The sequence below is a fragment of the Silene latifolia genome, chromosome 11 (genome assembly GCF_048544455.1).
Source record: "Silene latifolia isolate original U9 population chromosome 11, ASM4854445v1, whole genome shotgun sequence".
NCBI lineage: Eukaryota > Viridiplantae > Streptophyta > Magnoliopsida > Caryophyllales > Caryophyllaceae > Silene > Silene latifolia.
This window is the reverse complement of record NC_133536.1, coordinates 14,718,635-14,739,341: the sequence shown is the minus strand read 5'-3', so window position 1 is coordinate 14,739,341 and position 20,707 is coordinate 14,718,635. Positions and strand designations below refer to the sequence as shown.

The following is a 20,707-nucleotide window of genomic DNA, read 5'->3' as shown; positions in this document are numbered from 1 at the left end:
AGAGGGAGAATTGGAGGGTACGTACAATATATAAAAGTGACATTAGTTCATATCATTTGACTATCAAAGTCAAATAGCGACAATATAAATAAGATGGAATGCATATTCTTATTATTTCATATAATTTGTCTACCAAAGTCAAATACCAACTAATGTCACTAAACTTAAGATCTCATAAAATAATAATCGGATTCACGTAATAATGTACGGAGTATAAGATAAGAGTGCACACTATTCTCTACCACACGGTAAGACGTGAGATGTGACGGACGAGGGGCCAGTCCTCCCCATTCGGTTTTTGGCATTTTTCTGTGAGAGGTGAGTTTAGGCATCTAATGTAAAGCTCCTGGAGAGAGGTGAGTTTGGGCATCCATTTTGGTATGGATTTCAGTTTGCGACAATACATAATGGTAAGAAGTCTGAGGGAAGTGCAGAACTGTATCCCCTCTGGCAATTCCTCCATCTCATTTAATTCAATCAAAGCCAAGTATTGAAGGGTAGCAGCAAGATTATGCCATGACATCCCATCGAACACCACATTTGGACAGTGTTCTATGCGCAACTTCTCCAAGGCAGAAAGATGCTCCAACCATCCTCCTAGGCTCTTAAGTTTAGGGCAAAGGTTGATGCATAGGGTTCGCACGGAAGACAATAAATATGTCGGAAACTCATTTACTTCTCCCAACCTCTCCATTCTCTTATCAAACGATATATCTATCTCTGAAAGAAACTGAGTGTACTCGCTTGGCATTGATTTCAGCCACTCCAAGTTGTTGATTTTCAATGTCTTCAATTTGGGACATGACAAGGGACGAGGTGCGCACCTCACATCTCTTCTGGAATCATATATTGTGAGCTTTTCGAGTTGCGGACATAAAGGGACAAACATCATATTTTCACAATATTCTATACTGAGATTCTTTAGTAGAGGAAAACAGGGAGATGATTCCCACTCTACTTGTCCTTCTCAGCTGCTCCTACTGTCAGTACTAGAGTTGACCATGTGCGACCCTGATTCTGATCTCCGCCACCACCCTTTTAACTTAGGCAACCAAGATAAACGGAGGTTATCGAGGCTGGGGAAGAAGGATGATCCTTCACCCGAGACAAGTGTTTCTGAGTCCGCCACATATTCCATATTCTCCAAACTCGAAATATCTAGCGTCTTAAGGTGGGGCAGTTTCCCAATTTGCCAAGGCAGATAGAGAAGCTCACTGCAACCAAAGATCTTCAAAGTGACGAGATTGGGGAGATCAAACAATGCTGAGTTATCTCCCCTCGCTGGCCATCTCGGTATTGTCTCACCATGATAACCCTTCAACTCCAATGCCTTGACATCAGGATGAGGCTGCATCTCTTCCAGCAATGCTTGCTCAGACTCTTTGCTTCCATACTCCTCTCCTTGTCTAAAGTTAATTACAATCTTTTCTAGGTGTTCCTTACTCCTTAAATAGCCTCCCCCGCCTTGTTCTTCCTTCACAAATTTTGCATTTTCAAGAACTGCTAATTCAATCGTCAATTCCCCTTTCAATTTGTTCAGGTGCTTTAGGTCTACCAACCCATAAAACCATTGCTTTGAAGTTGAACTTGGTCGAGAACCAACCACAAATTGGCATAGAGTTTGCAGATTGGTCAACATACCTATGCCTGCCGGCATTGGCACATATCTCAGTGCATCACAGCCAACTATATCTAAGGTGCTTAGATCAACTAGCTTGCTCACATCATCTGGCAATTGTTTTAAACTACTACAATAATGTAAATCCAAAATTTGTAGATTAACTAGCTTTGTTATCGATTTGGGAAGAACTTCTAGATGGCGATTGTATGAGAGGTCTAAACTCCTCAGATGCAACAGTTTACCTATTGATTTTGGTAAACTTTTAGCATGTGAATAACTCAGATCTAAAGACCTTAAGCATGTCCATTTTGGTATTGATTTACTTGCTAGTAGTTGGTCCACGCTACTCTCCTTGTTAAAATATTTAACAAAAAGGCACGTACGAATTTGAGAATTATTGAAGATATGTTGTGCGTAAGAGTCATCCACAAGAGAGAGATGGCGAACTCTTTTACCCACACTAGAAGTATCAAAACTGAACCTGAAAATCTCTTCGCCAGCTACTTTTTCAGCAATATCATGCAAGAGATCGTGAATCTTAAATGACTTAATCCCCCCAAATTCATCCTCGTCTTGGAAAAAACACCTATGAAGCAATATAAGAAAGTATTCTTCGCCCAAATTATCAGAGCTAATGTAGCCTTGTGCCATCCAAAGCTGAATCAACATTTTCTTACTAATCCTCCAATCCTTGGGAAAGATAGCACAGTAGGCAAAACAAGTCTTCAAGGAAGGGTTAAGTTGATCGTAACTTAGCTTCAATATGCGGGTCATCATGGCATCATTACTCTCAGTAAGACAGTCTAAGCCTTTGTCGTGAAATGATAACCACTTAGACAAGGATTGACCACGCAGAAGACTTCCTACCACTCTAATAGCAAGCGGGACATTGATACACTTTTTTACAATCTCTTTGCCAAGTTTAACCAATTCATCATCTCTTTCTACTCCTTGAAACGCCATCCTTTCGAACAAATGCCATGACTCCGGTTCTGACAAACCTCGCAACTCATGCATTTGATCACCTGCAATCATTTGGCCAGTTGTTTTTGAGCGCGTGGTTACAATTATCCAACTCCCTCTTCCCCCTACGTTCAAAAACCCTTGGAACTGCTGCCATTCATGATAACTTTCAGTCCACACATCATCTAACACGAGCAAGTATTTTTTCCCTCCAAGTTGCCGCTTAACTTCAGTATGTATGTCCTCCAAAGACATTTTATCACTACCGGATAATCCTTCCACCACCTTCGCTAAATGCCCTTTCAAGTCCAACTGTTGTTGATCCTGATCAGCAATGCAAGTCCACCTCTTCAGCTTGAATGCATCACTGATCCTAGGATCATTGTACACAAGTTGGGCAAGTGCGGTTTTTCCTAAACCTCCCATCCCCACAATGGGAAGCAAAGAAACATTTGGTTGATCAACATTATGAGGTCCCAACAAGACGCCTACAATTTTCTCCACATCATCCTCCCTTCCGATGATTACATCAGACAAACAAGAAGAAGTTTCCTCCTTTGTAAATTTTATAGGTTTACAGTCAATCTTAAAACTAAACTTATCACTCTTAGAGGCAATTTTATTCAACTTGTCATTAACCGTTTTGACTTTACTAGAGAGTTTGTGTGTAAGATGCTCAAATCGTGAAATAAAGGATTTTACCTTGTCAGAGAATTTATCACTATCTTCCCTGAGTTTCTGTCGCTTGGCAAGGGTTAGGAACTCATCTAACACATCGTCCGCATCGTAAACAGCATCTTTGAGCTCTTGGATGTAATGCTCCTCCTGGGCGTTAAGAGGGTCCTGCCTGGCACCAGCATCCTCAAGAACAGCTCCGACCATTTCGACAGTGTTTTGGAGGTCATCAAGTTTGGATTTGCAATGAGAAAAGGAGAGCATTGAGTACAACTGAGCCAAAGTTTGGATAGCAGCAAGTATAGTTTGAATTACAGCTAAAGTTGTTGCAGGATCCATGATTTTTGTGGGAATATAATTCAATATCTGAATTTTGTAAATGGAAGATTAAATAAAAAGGATGTGAAATGAGTTGGAATTGAGACCCAAGATATATAGACGGAGTGATTTGGTATACTCCCTCCTATTCCAGATAATTGTCCCATTGTCATTTAAATTTACAGTGGGAATCGTCCCATTGTCTATTTTTGGTAAGTGTTGTGTGGTCCAAATTCAATTCCATTTCCGTCTATTCACATAACTGTCCCATTGTCCGTTTTGTGTGGTCTAAACTCACTTTCTTAATTCTTGTGTCATTTTCACAATGGGACGGTTATGTAGAATAGGAGGGAGTATATCTTATCTTTATTAATTCAGAAGACAATGCTGAATGCAGGATGCGCCACCTCATTCATACAATTTTTTTTTTTTTTTTTGGAAATTCAGGTTATGGTGGGACCCATTGGTGTGCAAAGAATTAATTTCTTCAAATCGTCCGTCAATACAAACATGCGACATTTTCCGTCTTAGCAAAAATACTACTCCCTCCTATTCACAATAAACCTCCCATTTCATTTTGGCACAAATATTAAGGAAACACACTATCCCACCATATAAATAAATTTGGACCACACAAATATACTACCCCACCATACAATTAAATTTGAACCACACAAACACTTACCAAAAAAGGAAATAGAGAAGTTATTGTGAATAGGAAAAAGAAATAGGGAAGTTTATTATGAATAGGAGGGAGTATGAAATAATTTTACATTCGGAATAAATGAAATTAATTTAGACCAACTAGATAATTACAATAGAAATGCAAAAAAAAAAAATGCATCCAAAAACATTAATACCGACCCAAATACATACCCGTGCAATTTAATCGATGATTTAGACCAACTAGATAATTACAATAAAATGCAAAAAAAAAAAAATGCATCCAAAAACATTAATATTGGTCCAAATACATACCCGTGCAATTTTGCACGGGTTTAAAACTAGTTTCTTAGGTAATAAGTGGAGTGATTTGGTATATATTTGACCGTCTTAAACGAGAATTTGTGATATGAAGTAGAAGTAATTGTGGAGTACAATCCCCTATTTACTGAATGAATAGGTGAACTCACAAATTTTCTCTCCAAAAAGCATCTTTTTAAATAAGGAAGCTATTGATAATTTAATTGTATTCACTAAATAAGGAAATTAATAATTATAATGTATTTCATTATATAATTCTTTTCATAAAAATTAATCTTTTCATCAAATTATATAATTTTTATTAAATACTAAACTATTATATTTTAATTAAAGTATAAATAATATAAGACTATAATCTATTAAATTTTTTATTGATATTATTATTTGATTATGACTTGACTCATACTATGTATAAAATAAATTATAACTGATTTTGATTACTTTCATAACAAAAAAAAAGTTGAGAAAATTTATAAATTGAAATAATTAACGTTGTGGTATAAAAAATAATTTTAAAAAAATGTATTCCCGCACATTACACAATCCTCTTGGATTAATTTTCAATTTTAATTTATTTTTTGCTCGAAAAAAAATATAATAACGAGAAAATAAACAATTAATGAGATATCACTATTATTTTACAGTTCAACTTTACTTAGTTTTCTTGAATAATTTTAAAGTTCAATTTTTTTCCTCAAAATATAATAACGAGAAATATGAAAAATTAATAAACTGTTAGTTTAGCATGATTAAATAATACAAAAATAAAATGTCTATAAATACCGTGCATTCATTGCGCGGGATCTAAACTAGTTACGAGTATTTGAGAACACACGTTTTACATTTATAGCACATCAACCGACCAAACGTACACTAATGTTAAAAGCAAGGTAGGACCTCGTCTTAAATTTCCATCCAACAACAACTTGCAACATGAGTGATTGTATAGAAATTTCCTCCTATCCTTTTCATAATTGTACTACTGTACTTTTTAAAATTATTTTATTTGAGGTCACTGTTCTAATAATGTTTCATACATTCAATTTGAATTTGAAATTTCGTTGAAACTGGTGTACTACGGAGTGTGTATGATTAGAGATAGTGAATTGATCAAAAGGATGTAAATTAGTATCAAGTAAATTACCAGTACTAAGACAACGGAAGTTCGGTAAAACGAAAAGAGATGGGTAAAAGAGTCAGAAACGTAACAGAATGAGAGAAAGACGTGTACAACAAAACAATAAAATTAGACACGGGTAAAAGAATTACCACAGCAATTAAAGTCTCAACTTGATCTCAGTTGGATTTACTCCGTCATTATAATTGATCTTTGTAAAACTGTGAAGACGATGGAATTGATTGTGAATATTTCGTGTATTATTCATTCATATGATAAATTGCACTTATACAAGAGGCTAAGATACACTAAATCTTCTAATAAGGTAACTATCAACGAAGCCCTAACCTACTTGCCTAAAGTACAAAGATACGACTTGCACTACAAGGTAGCTATATACACAAGTTTAGAATAATATCGAAGATCTTATTCTTTCACTCCCCCTCAAGTTGGAGCACTTGGTAGTCCAAGTTCTAACTTGTACTGCAAACGATCGAAGGCGTCTCCTCCTAACGCCTTAGTAAAAAGATCTGCAATTTGCTCTTTGCTTTTAACATGGAATGTACGTATGGTATTAGTGACGAGATGTTGTCGAACAAAATGACAATCAATTTCAATGTGTTTTGTTCGATCAAGAAAAACGGGATTCTTAGCAATATGAATTGCGGCCTGATTATCACAATACAACCTCATGGGCTTCGAATGGAACACATCCAACGAAGCAAGGAACGATTTCAGCCATATTAACTCACTCGTGGCTACACTCATTGCCCGATATTCGGCTTCGGCCGTCGACTTAGCCACGGTTACTTGCTTCTTTGCCTTCCAAGATATCGGTGATTGTCCCAATGACACAAAATAACCACTCAAAGATCGTCTTGTCAAAGGACAACTTGCATAATCCGAGTCACAATAGCCATTTAACTGTAAATCCGCACCTTTCTTAAACATTATTCCTTTGCTCGGATTCAATTTAATATAACGAACCACCCTTAAAGCTGCTTCCCAATGTTCTTTACGGGGTTCATTTACGAATTGCGATAATGTATGTACCGCATAAACCAAGTCAGGCCGAGTTATTGTGAGGTAAACTAATATGCCAATTAACCTCCTATATTTCATCACATCCCTTAACACATATCCGAATGCTAAAGCTAATCGATGGTGCTGCTGCATTGGAGTATGTGCCGGTTTTGATCCTTGCATACCCGTCTCCTCTATAATTCCCAGGGCATATTTTCTTTGATTTAAAAACAAACCTCCTGTACCATGAGCCACTTCTATTCCGAGAAAATATTTAAGACGCCCCAAATCTTTAATGCCATAGCTTTTGTCGAGGAAATTCTTGAATGAGCCACACGCTGCACTATCGTTGCTAACAACGATCATATCATCCACATATACTAGTACTCCAATGAATACACCTCCTTTATTGTATGTAAATAATGAATAATCTGCCAATGACTGAACAAAACCATACCTTTTCAACGAAGTTGTGAGCTGGCGAACCAATTTCGGGAAGCTTGTTTTAGGCCATAAATCGATTTCAACAATTGACATACTTTTCCTTCGGCATTCCTTTCAAAACCTTGTGGAATTTTCATGTATACTTCCTCCTCTAAGTCTTCATGTAGAAATGCATTATTGACATCTAGTTGCTCTATTATCCACCGCTTTGCTACCGCCACTGCAAGTAGACATCGCACGCTCGTCATCTTGGCAACGGGTGCATAGGTCTCATGGTAGTCTACCCCTTCAACTTGGGTGAATCCTTGAGCAACTAGTCGGGCCTTGTACCTCTCCACGGTCCCATTAGCCTTGTATTTAACCTTATAAACCCATTTACATCCAATAGCTCTTTTTCCCTTCGGCAATGAAACTATCTTCCAAGTCCCGTTTTTTTCCAAGGCTTCAATTTCTTTCGTCATCGCTTCTCTCCATTTCGCCTCTTTTGCCGCTTCACTGTAGTGAGTGGGCTCATTTATCTTGTCTATTGCAGCTAGAAATTCCCTGTGAGAAGCAGAAAAACAATTCGTAACAACGTAGTTGGCAATAGGATAACGAGTACCTGCCATTGTCGACGGTGCTTGAACGTGATGAGCACCTGTAGTGGGTTTTATCACTTGCATTGATTTGCATACATAGTCTTTTCGCCAGGCTGGTTCGAATTTTTTCCCAAGTTCCACGACCTAGTCTTTCCTCTTCCATTACTTCTGCCGTGTCACTTTAATCACTCGTCACAATTTCTTCTTGAACATCAGCTTGCTCATCTTCATTATGTGGCTCGTGTGGCTGGAGTTCTTCATTACTCCCCCTTACTTCATGTCTCGTCGTGTACTCAATCTCATTGTTACCCAAATCAGAAAATTCCAGACTCTCACTATCTAAACCATTCTCAATAACACCACTGTTGTGTGAATTATCTTGACTACCCGGTTCAAAATACGGAAAAACATGTTCGAAAAATACTACATCACGTGACACGAACATTCGTCTTTATTTTAAGTCATATACCTTCCATCCTTTCTTGCTATGTGGGTAGCCCAAAAACATACACCGTTTCCCTTGTTCCCCAAATTTATCACGTGACCTTTCTTTACTATGTGCATAACAAAGGCATCCCAGAATTCGAAGATTGTCGAATTCCGGTTTCTTGTTATACAACAATTCGAATGGGGTTTTGCCGTTAAGCAAAGGGGTAGGTGTTCTATTGATCAGGTAGGTTGCTGTTAATATACATTCCCCCCAAAAATGAAGTGGCATATTTGCCTGGAATCGCAAGGCTCTAGCTTTCTCAAGTATGTGACGATGTTTTCTTTCAACCCTTCCATTTTGTTGTGGGGTGTCGGTATTGCTAGTTCGAAAAATTATCCCCCGCTCCTCATAATAATATTTCATGGTTCCAGACAAAAATTCCGTTCCATTGTCACTCTGGATAATTTTAACTTGTTTGTCGAATTGTGTTTTAACCATACGACAAAACATTTTAATCAATTCTCCTGCCTCACCTTTTTCTTTCATCAGATATACCCACACTGCCCTACTATGGTCGTCTACAATGATCAAGAAATAGTGTGCACGAGATAAACTTGCAACCGTGTATTTTCCCCATATGTCACAATGTATTAAACCGAACAAAATATCACAACGTTTATTATTAATACGAAAAGGGGTACGTGTTTGTTTTGCCCTACAACACGAATCACACACATGACTTGTATTCCAATTTAAATTGCAACCAACTAAAGGGAAAAATTTAGAAAATATACTACTTGACGGATGCCCGAGTCTCTTATGCCAAAGTAAATCCTCTTTGGTCAGTGAAGTCCTTCCTGCCAATTCGAAAATCCTAGGCTTGAAGTGATTAACCCCATCTCGATGCTCACCCCGTCCAATCTCCGTCTTCGTTGACCGGTCCTGCATTACACAATGGTCGGAATCAAACATTATTACACAATTATTTTCTTGTATTAATTGTTTCACAGAGAGTAAATTGCAGGTTAGCGATGGCACAAAGACAACATCTTTAAGCACGAAGTCTTCGCTCAATTTCATCTCGCCATGTTCACGTGCTTCCACTCTCCTACCATCTGGAAGTCCAACGTGTGATGGCTGCTCTTGTCTTATATTTCGCAACAAATTCCGTCTTCCGGTCATGTTATGCGATGCTCCACTGTCTATTAGCCAATCACCGACACAATATTTATTAGTATTCATACCTGAAAGATTAGTACTACCTTCTGGGCTGGCCATCAGTAAGCTTCGAATCCGTTCTATCTCATCAGTAGTAAAGGGTATGTTTTGTTTTGAATTCTCTCCTTCTTTCGCTCCCGAGGAAGCACCGACTGCATTAGCTGTGAATCCACTCGAATAGCCACGCATCCCAAAACGTCCTCTGCCACGACTGCCTCCTCTACGGCCGCGGCCCCTTTCACGGTTCTTAACATTCTCGTAACCATGCTTGTCGTAGCAGTTTTCTTCAGTATGGTAGTACTTTTTGCAATAGGTACTGATGGGGCATATTCTGCACCGCTGACCAAATCAACATACTGAGCAAGGTCAAGGGTATCCACAGCAAAGTCAACGACTTAGACAGCCTAGCCGATGCAGCCCCATCGGCCTGTCACCTGGGTCTCGGCCAGGCAACTAGCCAGCCGGGACACATATCCGCGTACTCATATCCAAGACCCCTCGGCCAGCCTGCCATAGGTCCATCGGCCGAGGGTAGAACGGTCTTTCCACCTGCTAGCCACTTGGCCACTTGGCCACTACGTGACAAAAGGTGAAAGTCTATAAATACTCCTCAACCTTCATTGAGGAAAGGATCCACAAATTAACCTAATAACCACTATTCATCTGGTAATATCTTCCTTATCTCTCTACGTTATACTCTTAGCCAAGTAACAACAACTTACCTCTCTAAGTTAACTAACTTGAGCGTCGGAGTGAGTACGCTCGGCCAAAGCCGAGCCCTCAGTTTGTTCATCGTTTCAGGAGAGATCGAAGGAGGATTCAAGCAAAGACATCGTTCTACAAGGTACGAGTGGTAACAAATATCTGCTCTAGAATTACACCCGGAACAATTGGCGCCGTCTGTGGGAAAGACACTAGAAGCTAGTCACATTCATTCCCAAACAACAAAAACAAAAACACAAAAAAACCCACCCAAAAAGCTAAGAAGATGTCGAAACAACAAGAGGTAGTCGCGACCGACGAAACCGCATTCTACCAAGATGATACTTTTCACAATTCTGGAGTCGTGCAGCCCTCCACCGGCGGAGTAATCCAACCGGAATTCGGAATGCCGATAATACTGCACACGCCGCCGCTTCGTCAACCAGGTCACCATCATGGGACATGTGGTTGACACAGCAAAACTAAAGATGCTCCTGGACCTAATTGGGAGTACGCCGGCTCACACTGTCACGCCGACGAGAGCCGCGAAAACCGTCCAAGAGACCAGGGCCCAGAAAGTGACTCCAAGAAACTTGAACGGAGCACTGGGAGAAGCAGATCATGCCAAGACGCCGGAGGAGCCCAGAGTGCTAGTGGTGGACCTGAGCCCTCCCCGTACTCACGAGAGGGCGTCGCCGCGCAAAGACCGACGAGGTGGGACGGGGAGCAGAGAAGCCCGACTCGGCAGAGTCGGAGAAGAAGCCCGAGCCGGAGAAGGAGTCCTTCCCGCTACGAGGAGAGGAGCCGGACTAGGAATGCTAGGAGCCGATCGCCGCGTGTCATTCGACACGTGGTCAGACAGCCCCTCAGTGATTATGTCCTTGACACCGCCGTGCCAACTAAGCTGAAGTTGCCGGCGTTCACGTACAAAGGAGACAGTGACCCAACCGACCACGCCGAGGCCTTCGAGTCTTACATGTCAGTATGGGAGCAGCCCGATGAGGTCTGGTGCCGAGTCTTCCCAACGACTCTCCATAGGATGGCTCAAAATTGGTACAAGGGGCTTCCAGACGGCTCGGTATACTGTTTCGCCGACCTAAGAGACGCCTTCGTAACCCAGTACTCTTGCAACAAAAGGAGGGCCGTGGAGACGTCGGACCTTCTAACTATCAAACAGGAGGAGGGCGAGTCTCTACGAAGCTATGTGAAGAGGTTCGATGGCAAGGTTCAACAGATTCGGGAGATCAACCCCGAACTGGCGGCTTTCGCACTGATGAAAGGCCTCCCAAGGGGAGACTTAAAAGACGAACTCATCAAGTACGGGGGTTTGGGCCTAGATGCCGCTAGGAAGATGGTCGATCAGGCCATCAAGGTAGAAGACTACCACAAGACCTGGGTAGGCCCCAGCGAGGCCGAGCCCTCAGAAAAGAAGAGCCGCCGGGATGACAACCCGGATGAAAGACGCCGTGACAATAACGGGTCACGGTCCGATGAGAGACGCCGTGACAATAATAGGTCACGGTCGACGATCTGCCAGAAACGAGGACTCGACGGCGCCGGGGAGTTCGGGAACGTTTTACCAAAGGCATTACCATGATAAAACCCCTCTGGTCGCATCGGCCGCCGAGGTCTTCGCCCGAGCGTAAACGAGGGCGGTGGGAACGGCCTCCCAAGCCAAAAAAGGAGACGGTGACACGAGCGATCTGCGAGTACCACGGTTGCACCGCCACCTCATCGACAACTGCTAGGCATTCGAAGAATGCCATTGAAGAGCTAATCCGGAAGGGAAGCCTCGACAAGTATGTAGCCAAAGGCCAAAAGACTGACGCCAGCGGTTCAGATAAGAAATCCGTCTTTCAACGGATATGGGTGATCCATGTGGTCATCGGGGGAAACGAGAACGGCGGGTCAGCTCATGGGCACAAACGGCACCTAAACGAGCTGTATCAGGCCATCAACTTTGTGCCCAACACAGCGATCGCCGCTCCTGACATTCCCGATATGACTATTGGGAGGAAGGACTACAAGGGAGTTATCGCCCCTCACAGCGACCCGCTTGTAGTCAACTTGGACATATCCAACCACCTGGTGAAGAGGTGCCTGATTGACACAGGCGCCTACACAAACATCATGTTCAGGGAGTGCTTCCTTAGCCTCGGCACCGAAAGTCAAGGACTTGAGCCCCCGCACCAATCCTTTGTACGGCTTCTCCGGAGTTTACTGGTACCCCTGGGTTCAATCAGACTGCCAGTGATGCTCGGCGAGGGTAATGCGGCTAAGAATGTCCTAGCTGAGTTCGTCGTCATTGACGGCTCGTCCGCCTACAACGTCCTCATAGGCCGAGTCACTCTGAGCGAGGCCGACGCGGTAATGTCCATCCGGGCCCTGACACTGATGTATGTCTCGGACCGGGGGGAAGCGCATAAACTCGTCTCCAAGGACGAGAAGGACGAGGTGGTCAACGTTCAGATATCTGCCAGAGGATGCAACATGCAATCCCTCAAAGTGGCAAAGCAATCAGAGAGGGGGAAAAGCTCATCCTTACAACAGGAGGGCGACCTCATGGACGCGACTGACGGCTGACAGGGAAGGAGCGCCTCTACAAAGGCATTAGGGAACTAGTAGACCTTGTATAGCGGCGGAGGTGCCCAAAATGGCTGTGGGCACCCCGACGCATTTTTATATCTAATGTAAAATCGACCAAGTCTCCCAACAAAACGTTCTTTTTCCCCATAGTCACTAGTTATGAAGAAACGACTCGCTCACATCGTCATGCCGACAAGAGCTAGATCTCTACCAAGAAGCCGACGCCGGCACACACTGTCATACCGACAAGAGCGGCGGTCGTTATGAAGAAACAGACGCCGGCTCACACTGTCATGCCGACAAGAGCGGCAGTCTCCATGAAGAAATGTAGCGCTGTGGCAGTCACCCCAAGTAGTAGACGTAACGGCAGTCACCCCCAGAGGTGTGGCGCCGTCGCAGTCACTCCAAGTGGTAGACGCCGCGTAACACGCTATCCAGGAATAGACGCCGGCTCACACTGTCATACTGACAAGAGCGGCAGTCTCCATGAAGAAATGTAGCGCTGTGGCAGTCACCCCAAGTAGTAGACGTAACGGCAGTCACCCCCAGAGGTGTGGCGCCGTCGCAGTCACTCCAAGTGGTAGACGCCGCGTAACACGCTATCCAGGAACAGACGCCGGCTCACACTGTCATACCGACAAGAGCGGCAGTCTCCATGAAGAAATGTAGCGCGTGGCGATCACCCCAAGTAGTAGACGTAACGGCAGTCACCCCTGCAGGTGTGGCGCCGTCGCAGATCACTCCAAGTGGTAGACGCCGCGTAACACGCTATCCGGGAATAGACGCCAGCTCACACCGTCATACCGACAAGAGCGGCGATCTCCATGAAGAAATGTAGCGCTGTGACAGTCACCCCAAGTAGTAGACGTAACGGCAGTCACCCCCAGAGGTGTGGCGCCGTCGCAGTCACTCCAAGTGGTAGACGCCGCGTAACACGCTATCCAGGAATAGACGCCGGAAAGCAGACACCGCGACAGTCGCGGCCAGCACAGTTGATACTCGCAAAGAACAATCAAAATGCCTTAGAAGCGTTAAACACAGTTGAGATACACACTCTAAACTGCCTCGGCCAAGCCAAGGCGGAAACAAGAAGAGACGCTCAATTAATAACGTAAGAGGGCAACTCAGACAAAAACGAGAAAAGACCTCGGCTAAGCCAGAGGCAAAGTGGAAACGCTAAATACAGTTGAGACGCTCAACTTTTAAGCGCAAGTAAAAGAAATCAGGTAAAGGCCTCGGCCATGCCGAAGGCAAAAGAAACGAACTCTTATTAATAATAACAGGTTACAGGTGAAAAGAATGCAGACGACGGCCGTCCCCATAGGGATAAGCCAAAACACAACCTACCAAAGTTGTACAAAATACAAGGAAAGAAAAACAAAAAGTCACAAATATATCATTTGGAGCGCCAAAAGATGGCAGGAAGGAAGGGCTTAATAATTGGCTCCCGAACAGCTGAGGCTATCCGAGACACCGGGTGAGCCTGGTGACAACCGCCCGTCTCCCTATGCCTGTTGCTGCTTGCCATCAGCAGCGGTAGCCGCATCTTCTCCAATAGGCAACCCAGCAGCTTTCCTAGCAGCCTCAGCCTTGGCCTCGGCAGCATCAGCTGCCTTCATTCTCTCGGCTTCCTCCTTGGCCGCCTTAGCCTTCTCAGCAAGAGCTGCTTTCTCCGCGGCCGCCTCCTTCTCCATCTTCGCCCTCACCGCCTCCTTGGCCTTCTCCGCCACGGCTTTCTCCTTAGCCTCGAGCTTGTCATCAAGCAGCTCGTCAAATTTGCCCCACGGAAAGGAACCATCAAGAGGGAAAAGCTCCCCGATCACTTCCCTAGCAGCTTCTTCGGCCAAATCCCGGAATTCAGCGCACAGGTTGGGGAGCATGACGGTTTGGAGCATCTCAATGTCCTCCTCCTTCTGCCTGATGATGGCCTCTTTGCCCCGAATCACCTTCGCCTGGGCCTTAAACAGGTCCCTGGATTCGTTCCTCTGCTTTGGAGATAGAGGTCGGCACGCCTCCGAACAAGGTTACACTTCTCCAGCAGCTTCGCGGCTTCGGCCGCCGCGGCCTCGGCCTTGGCTCTCTCATCAAGGACCTCCTTTTCGGCGTCCTCCCGAAGAGTTTCTCTCGGCCCAAGAGCGCCTTCAAAGATCTCCCCTAAGCCCTCGCTCATTGAGGAGATCCGGCCGCCGACGCAGCCACCTGCTTAGTGGCATTACGCTCAAAAACAGCTCGAGCCACGGCCTTCTCCTGCTCCATGAGACGAGCACCGGTAATCACGTTCCACCTCGCCAGCTCCTTAATCAGCTTCGTTCCTTCCTCTATAAGCTGGGAGACGGAAGCCTTCTGGGATGAAGGGACGGTGGTGACACTTTGACCACCAGCCTGCAGCTGGGAGAGGGAAGCCTTCTGGGATGAAGAGTTGACGGTGACGCCTTGATCACCAACCTGCGCAGAGATCCCCTCCACTTGCTGCCCAACGAGAGCGAAAGCCGACAGCGGCTGGTCTACAAAAATTTAATAAAGGCATCAGTATCAACATGTATCGACATATCAGAAAGCCTGTCATCAGGAGCACCTAATGACCCGGCTAAATTTGAGCCACAGGATAGATAGGTACCATGCTTGGCCTTCTTGGCCGGAGGAGGCACTTCCTTGCCAGCGGTAGAGGCTGTCTCTTTCCTCTTACGGATAAGGGGAGATTCCTCCGCATCAGAGTCCCCCTCATCGGGAATATCAACAATCTCCACCTTCTTAGGGGGGGGATGGGAGGTGGAACCGGTGTCGACGCCGTCGCCGCCGAAGACTTTGTTTTCCGCGTCCGACGCACTACGCCGCTAACAACCTTCGCCTGGGCCTCCTCCCTGCTCAAGCCCTTCAGCCGTTGTTCCATAAGATCATTCGGCGACGTCCTGCGGTCATGGGCTAGAGCCTTGGGATGCAAGTTAGCAACGGTATTATCTTTGTGCAGCCCCATTCTCCGGAGGATATCCTCAGACAGGTCCGGTCCAAAGTGGTCTGCGAAAGAAACAAAGCAAGAGTTAAGTAGAGGAAATAAGTCGAAGTTCGAGAAACAGGAACATTGAGAGCGGTGATGGGCCTCACACCGACCCCACTCACCCCGTGCTAGGGCCGGTATGAGGCCGACATGGCAGAGCGGCTCATCCTGAAGAATGATCTGCGTCGGGGGAATCCATCTTTTCGGCACCCCACTCTTGTCCACCTCAAAAAGCCTCATTGCCAGCCTCTCATCCTCCTTAAGGGAGACCTTGCTGGCATCCATCTTGAGCTTCTTCCGGGTGACCCATCTGTCATGCTCCGCCTTAGTCTCACACCGCAAATTAACTTGGTGCTGGAAGGAGCGGGGCAGCGGATAGTCATCCGGCACCTTAACGTACACCCACCGACCTTGCCAGCCTTGCAAGAAGAAAGTTTGTCAACAGAGACATAACCCTGCTCCATTTGCACACTGTACCATCCGACGCGGCCAGAGAATGATGGTTTGAGATGGTGAAGCCGGCGGAATAAATTCACCGTTGGAGCCTCTCCCTTGAAGAGACAGAGCCGGACAAAGCCGATTATGGTCCTCATAGCCAACGGGTGCAGTTGGGCAACGGCAACGTTCATGGCTCTAATGATGGCCATAACGTACCCATTCAGCGGAAACCGGAGCCCGTACTCCAAATGCCGCATGTATACGCCGGTGTAGCCCGGTGGAGGGCAACAGACGGCCTGACCCTCCTCAGGGATAACAATTTTGTATCCCCTACCAAAGAAAAAATGGCCCTCGAAAAATTTCTCGCCGGAACAACTGGCGAGCTTATGAGTCCAAGTACGGTCAAGACGGACCTTACAGGCGTCGCCGTGGTCCATGACGTACTGTCTCCCCCCATTAGGACGAGACCTTTCCGCATCATCACCGAAATCATCACCGAAATCACCAAAGGAATCATCATCCTCCCATTCCTCCAGAATTTGAGGATCAACTTCAGGAGAAGGAGACCTAGGGCCCCCCGACGCAGGTTTACTAGGTCCAGCATCAGCAGAAGACATGTTCACAACAAATTACTAGCAAGATAAAAAGAAAATTTGTTTGTTTACCTCGAAGAAAAACACTCGCCGGATCAAAGACTCTGAAGATTGGAAGAAAAGGAAGCCCTTGAAAGTTTAAGAAATATGAAGATTTTGGAGAAAATTTGAGAAAATGAAATTGGTGGCCAAAATCACGTAATAACTGCCCTATTTATAGGGAAAAGCCCATGAAGAAGGACCAATCAGGGCACAGCCCATGAAGCGTCAACCAATCAGCGAACAGACACGTGTCAGACATGCAACCACGGAATGTCAATCGTTGCAACAGTTGAACGTCAATCAATGCAACAGTGACCAAGCGTCTTCAACACGCCCATTCACATCTCTTCGCCTATTCATCTTCCTCAACAAATCCCTAGGTATCTGCTCTCCGCCGGCCGCATGATCAACCAAGCTAGGAAGCACCGGCCTGGGGGCAATCAAAAACAACCGGCACTCTCAACCCTGGTCTCGGCCAGCGTCACTTTCTTTTCCACATCGAATGCCCTTTACGCATCCATGTGGAGGGGGGATATGGTACGGCCTAACAAGAACCAGGCCGAGATAGAAGAAGCCGATACAGTAGAAGAAGCCGATGCAGAAAAATTTTCAGAAATTACTTGTGCAGAATATACGCTCAACATACATCGGAGCCCATACCACGGCATAGACTACGCTGGGGGCAAATTGATGGGGCATATTCTGCACCGCTGACCAAATCAACATACTGAGCAAGGTTAAGGGTATCCACAGCAAAGTCAACGACTTAGACGGCCTTAGCCGACGCAGCCCATCACTGTCACCGGTCTCGGCCAGCAACTAGCCACCGGGACACATATCCGCGTACTCATATCCAAGACCCTCGGCCACCGCCATAGGTCCATCGACCGAGGGTAGAACGGTCTTTCCACCTGCTAGCCACTTGGCCACTACGTGACAAAAGGTGAAAGTCTATAAATACTCCTCAACCTTCATTGAGGAAAGGATCCACAAATTAACCTAATAACCACTATTGATCTGGTAATATCTTCCTTATCTCTCTACGTTATACTCTTAGCCAAGTAACAACAACTTACCTCTCTAAGTTAACTGACTTGAGCGTCGGAGTGAGTACGCTCGGCCAAAGCCGAGCCCTCAGTTTGTTCATCGTTTCAGGAGAGATCGAAGGAGGATTCAAGCAAAGACATCGTTCTACAAGCTACGAGTGGTAACAAATATCTGCTCTGGAATTACACCCGGAACAGGTACATTGAGGTGGTTCCTCCTCTTCATCATCTCCTTGTTTCGGGTAGGTTCCTTTGCCTCTGCCAGCGCCATAAGATCTTGTTGCCATGACTGCTTCTTGCCTTTCTTCTTTATCCTTTGTGATATTGGAGTGTCTCTCCTCTCGTAAAATTAATGTATATGCTCGGGTCAGCGATGTAATTGGATCCTCCATGAGCAAATTGGTGCGAACATTACCATATAAGGCTGTGTCTAGACCCATCAAAAACTGGTGCACCTTCTCCTCCTCTCGCTCCTTGGCCATCATCGCTGCCGCGCCACAAGTGCACTTGGGTACCTTGCTATAATTTGCAAGTTCGTCCCATATCGTCTTCAATTTTGTATAGTATTCCACGACGGACAATCGTCCTTGTTTGCATTCACTGAGTTAGCGTGAAGGTGATACTTGGATGCAATTTGGGATCAATTACATTCCGTAGCCACGCCTTTATCATCGCGTTACATTGTCTCCATGCTACCATCTCGATACTGTCTTCTCCTTCATTCTCTGGCTTCTTAACATCTCCTTCAACAAATCCCAATTTGTTTTTTTGCATCTAACCCATTCTAGCTTAACGGCGTCGGCCCATAATTCATAATTCTCGTCGTTAAAAATTGTTTGCGTAAGCATCAAATTGGGGTTATCAGATGGATGGAGAAAAAGGGGTGAGGTGACGGGAATGACTTGCTGCTTTCCATGGTTTTTGTTTCCTTTGCTCCCATCACCGTCTCCTGGCATCTTTCAAGTTTTCGAATTTGTGGTTTATTTTCTCTCTTTTTGTTTCTGAAGTTAACCTGCTCACGATACCATGTAAAACTGTGAAGACGATGGAATTGATTGTGAATATTTCGTGTATTATTCATTCATATGATAAATTGCACTTATATACAAGAGGCTAAGATACAGTAAATCTTCTAATAAGGTAACTATCAACGAAGCCCTAACCTACTTGCCTAAAGTACAAAGATATGACTTGCACTACAAGGTAGCTATATACACAAGTTTAGAATAATATCGAAGATCTTATTCTTTCAATCTTCTTGCTTGTTTTTGTCTCCCTGCAAATTTTTATGTGGTATCGGTAAATTTCCATCTCAATCTAAATTTCACTCCTAAGTTTATTCAAAATCCCATTTACATAATAATGTGAACAAGTCTGAAAATGAAAGGAGTCATTTCCGACACCATCATTCATGTTTCAAGTTCATTATTAAAGGAGTCCAATTATTTATTTGAATTCACAGTTTATAAAGTCCACACATTTTGACACACGATTCCAAATAAATGGGCGTCTCATTCAAATGTTTCATACATTCAATTTGATTTTGTGCATCAATTTTGAAATCAATTTGGAAATATGATTGAAACTGGGGTATATGATTACAGATACTTAATAATTAATGATCAAAAGGATATAAGATTATAAGGTACTCCGTCTCAAGTAAAGACATGAATATGAATGACTATACCAGTACCACAATCACGGAAACGAGGTAAAACCGTAAAATGAAATGAGTGGAGCAAAATTGTAAAAAAATATACCAAGATGTGAGAAATAAATAAGACAAAATAATAACAGCAACTCTTCTATAAGATCGTCCTATAGCATAAGACTTACCCAAAAGAAGAGAAGCTTAAATATAACATTTAATTTCATTTAGTTCATAGCGTGTTCTTTCAAAGAGTACAAGTGATATGTCAACGATCTTTGGAATCGGTCAGAGGTAAATTTTATTTTATAAATCAAACAAAAGATCCCTTAAAAGTTAGATGAAGATAGCGATAATAGGACGAGTCGAATTCAATATCTGAATTTTGTTGTATGGAAGATTAAATTAAAAGGATATGAAATGAGTAGCAATTGAGACCCAAGATATATGAAATCACTAAGTCTTGAGCTTGAGACGGTTAAATACTAACACATCGTAATAAAGGCAATTTTTTTGCTATTTCTTAGGTAATAAGTGGAGTAATTTGGTATAGATTTGACCCGTCTTAAACGAGAATTTGTGATATAAAGTAGAAGTAATTGTGGAGTACAATTACGAGTATTTGACAACACACGTTTTACATTTATTATAGCACATCAACTGACCAAACGTACAATAATGTTAAAAGCAAGGTAGGACCTCGTGTTAAATTTCCATCTAACTGACAACTTGCAACATGATTGATGTTGTACAAATTTCCTCTTTTCCTTCCATACTTTATAAAATTATTTGAGTTCACTCTTCTAATGTTAATCACAAATTCTTATTGAAGACGGATACTATTCGTCACAAGTGAGTAACGGGTCATTTCCCTCTCACATAAATGTAAGTGGGAAGGCAAGTGGGGCAAAAATGGAGCGCCCCACTTACCTCCCACTTGCATTTGTGTGAGAGGGAGGTGATCCGTCACTCACTTGTGACGGATAGTGTCCGTCACAAGTGCGACTATACATTGAATTTAATTTTGAAATTTGATTGAAACTAGCCTACTATGGAGTGTATATGATTAGAGATAGTGAATTGATCAAAAGGATATAAGTTAGTAATTAGTGTATCAAGGAAATTACCAGTACTACGACAACGAAAGTTCGGTAAAACGAAAAGATTGGGGTAAAATAGTAAAAAACGTAACAGAATGAGAGAAAGATGAGTACAACAAAACAATAAAATTAGACACCGGTAAAAGAATTACCACAGTAATTAAAGTCTCGACTTGATCTCAATTG

General features: G+C 43.7%; 2 protein-coding genes across 2 annotated transcripts; both read right to left on the bottom strand.

The window, feature by feature from the left end:
* Nucleotides 1-238: 238 nt before the first annotated feature.
* On the bottom strand, nt 239-892 carry LOC141612974 (disease resistance protein RPP8-like). Its single transcript, XM_074431720.1, has one exon. The coding sequence runs from the start codon at nt 890-892 to the stop codon at nt 239-241; it is 654 nt and encodes a 217-aa protein (XP_074287821.1).
* A 75-nt stretch (nt 893-967) lies between these two features.
* Nucleotides 968-3,598, bottom strand: LOC141612973 (putative disease resistance protein RGA1). Its single transcript, XM_074431719.1, has one exon. It carries the CDS (start codon nt 3,596-3,598, stop codon nt 968-970), a length of 2,631 nt encoding a protein of 876 aa, XP_074287820.1.
* Nucleotides 3,599-20,707: the final 17,109 nt, after the last annotated feature.

What these genes read in the sequence shown, in the direction of transcription:
- LOC141612974 (XM_074431720.1), bottom strand. Translation starts at nt 892, where the DNA reads ATGATGTTTGTCCCTTTATGTCCGCAACTCGAAAAGCTCACAATATAT.
- LOC141612973 (XM_074431719.1), bottom strand. Translation starts at nt 3,598, where the DNA reads ATGGATCCTGCAACAACTTTAGCTGTAATTCAAACTATACTTGCTGCT.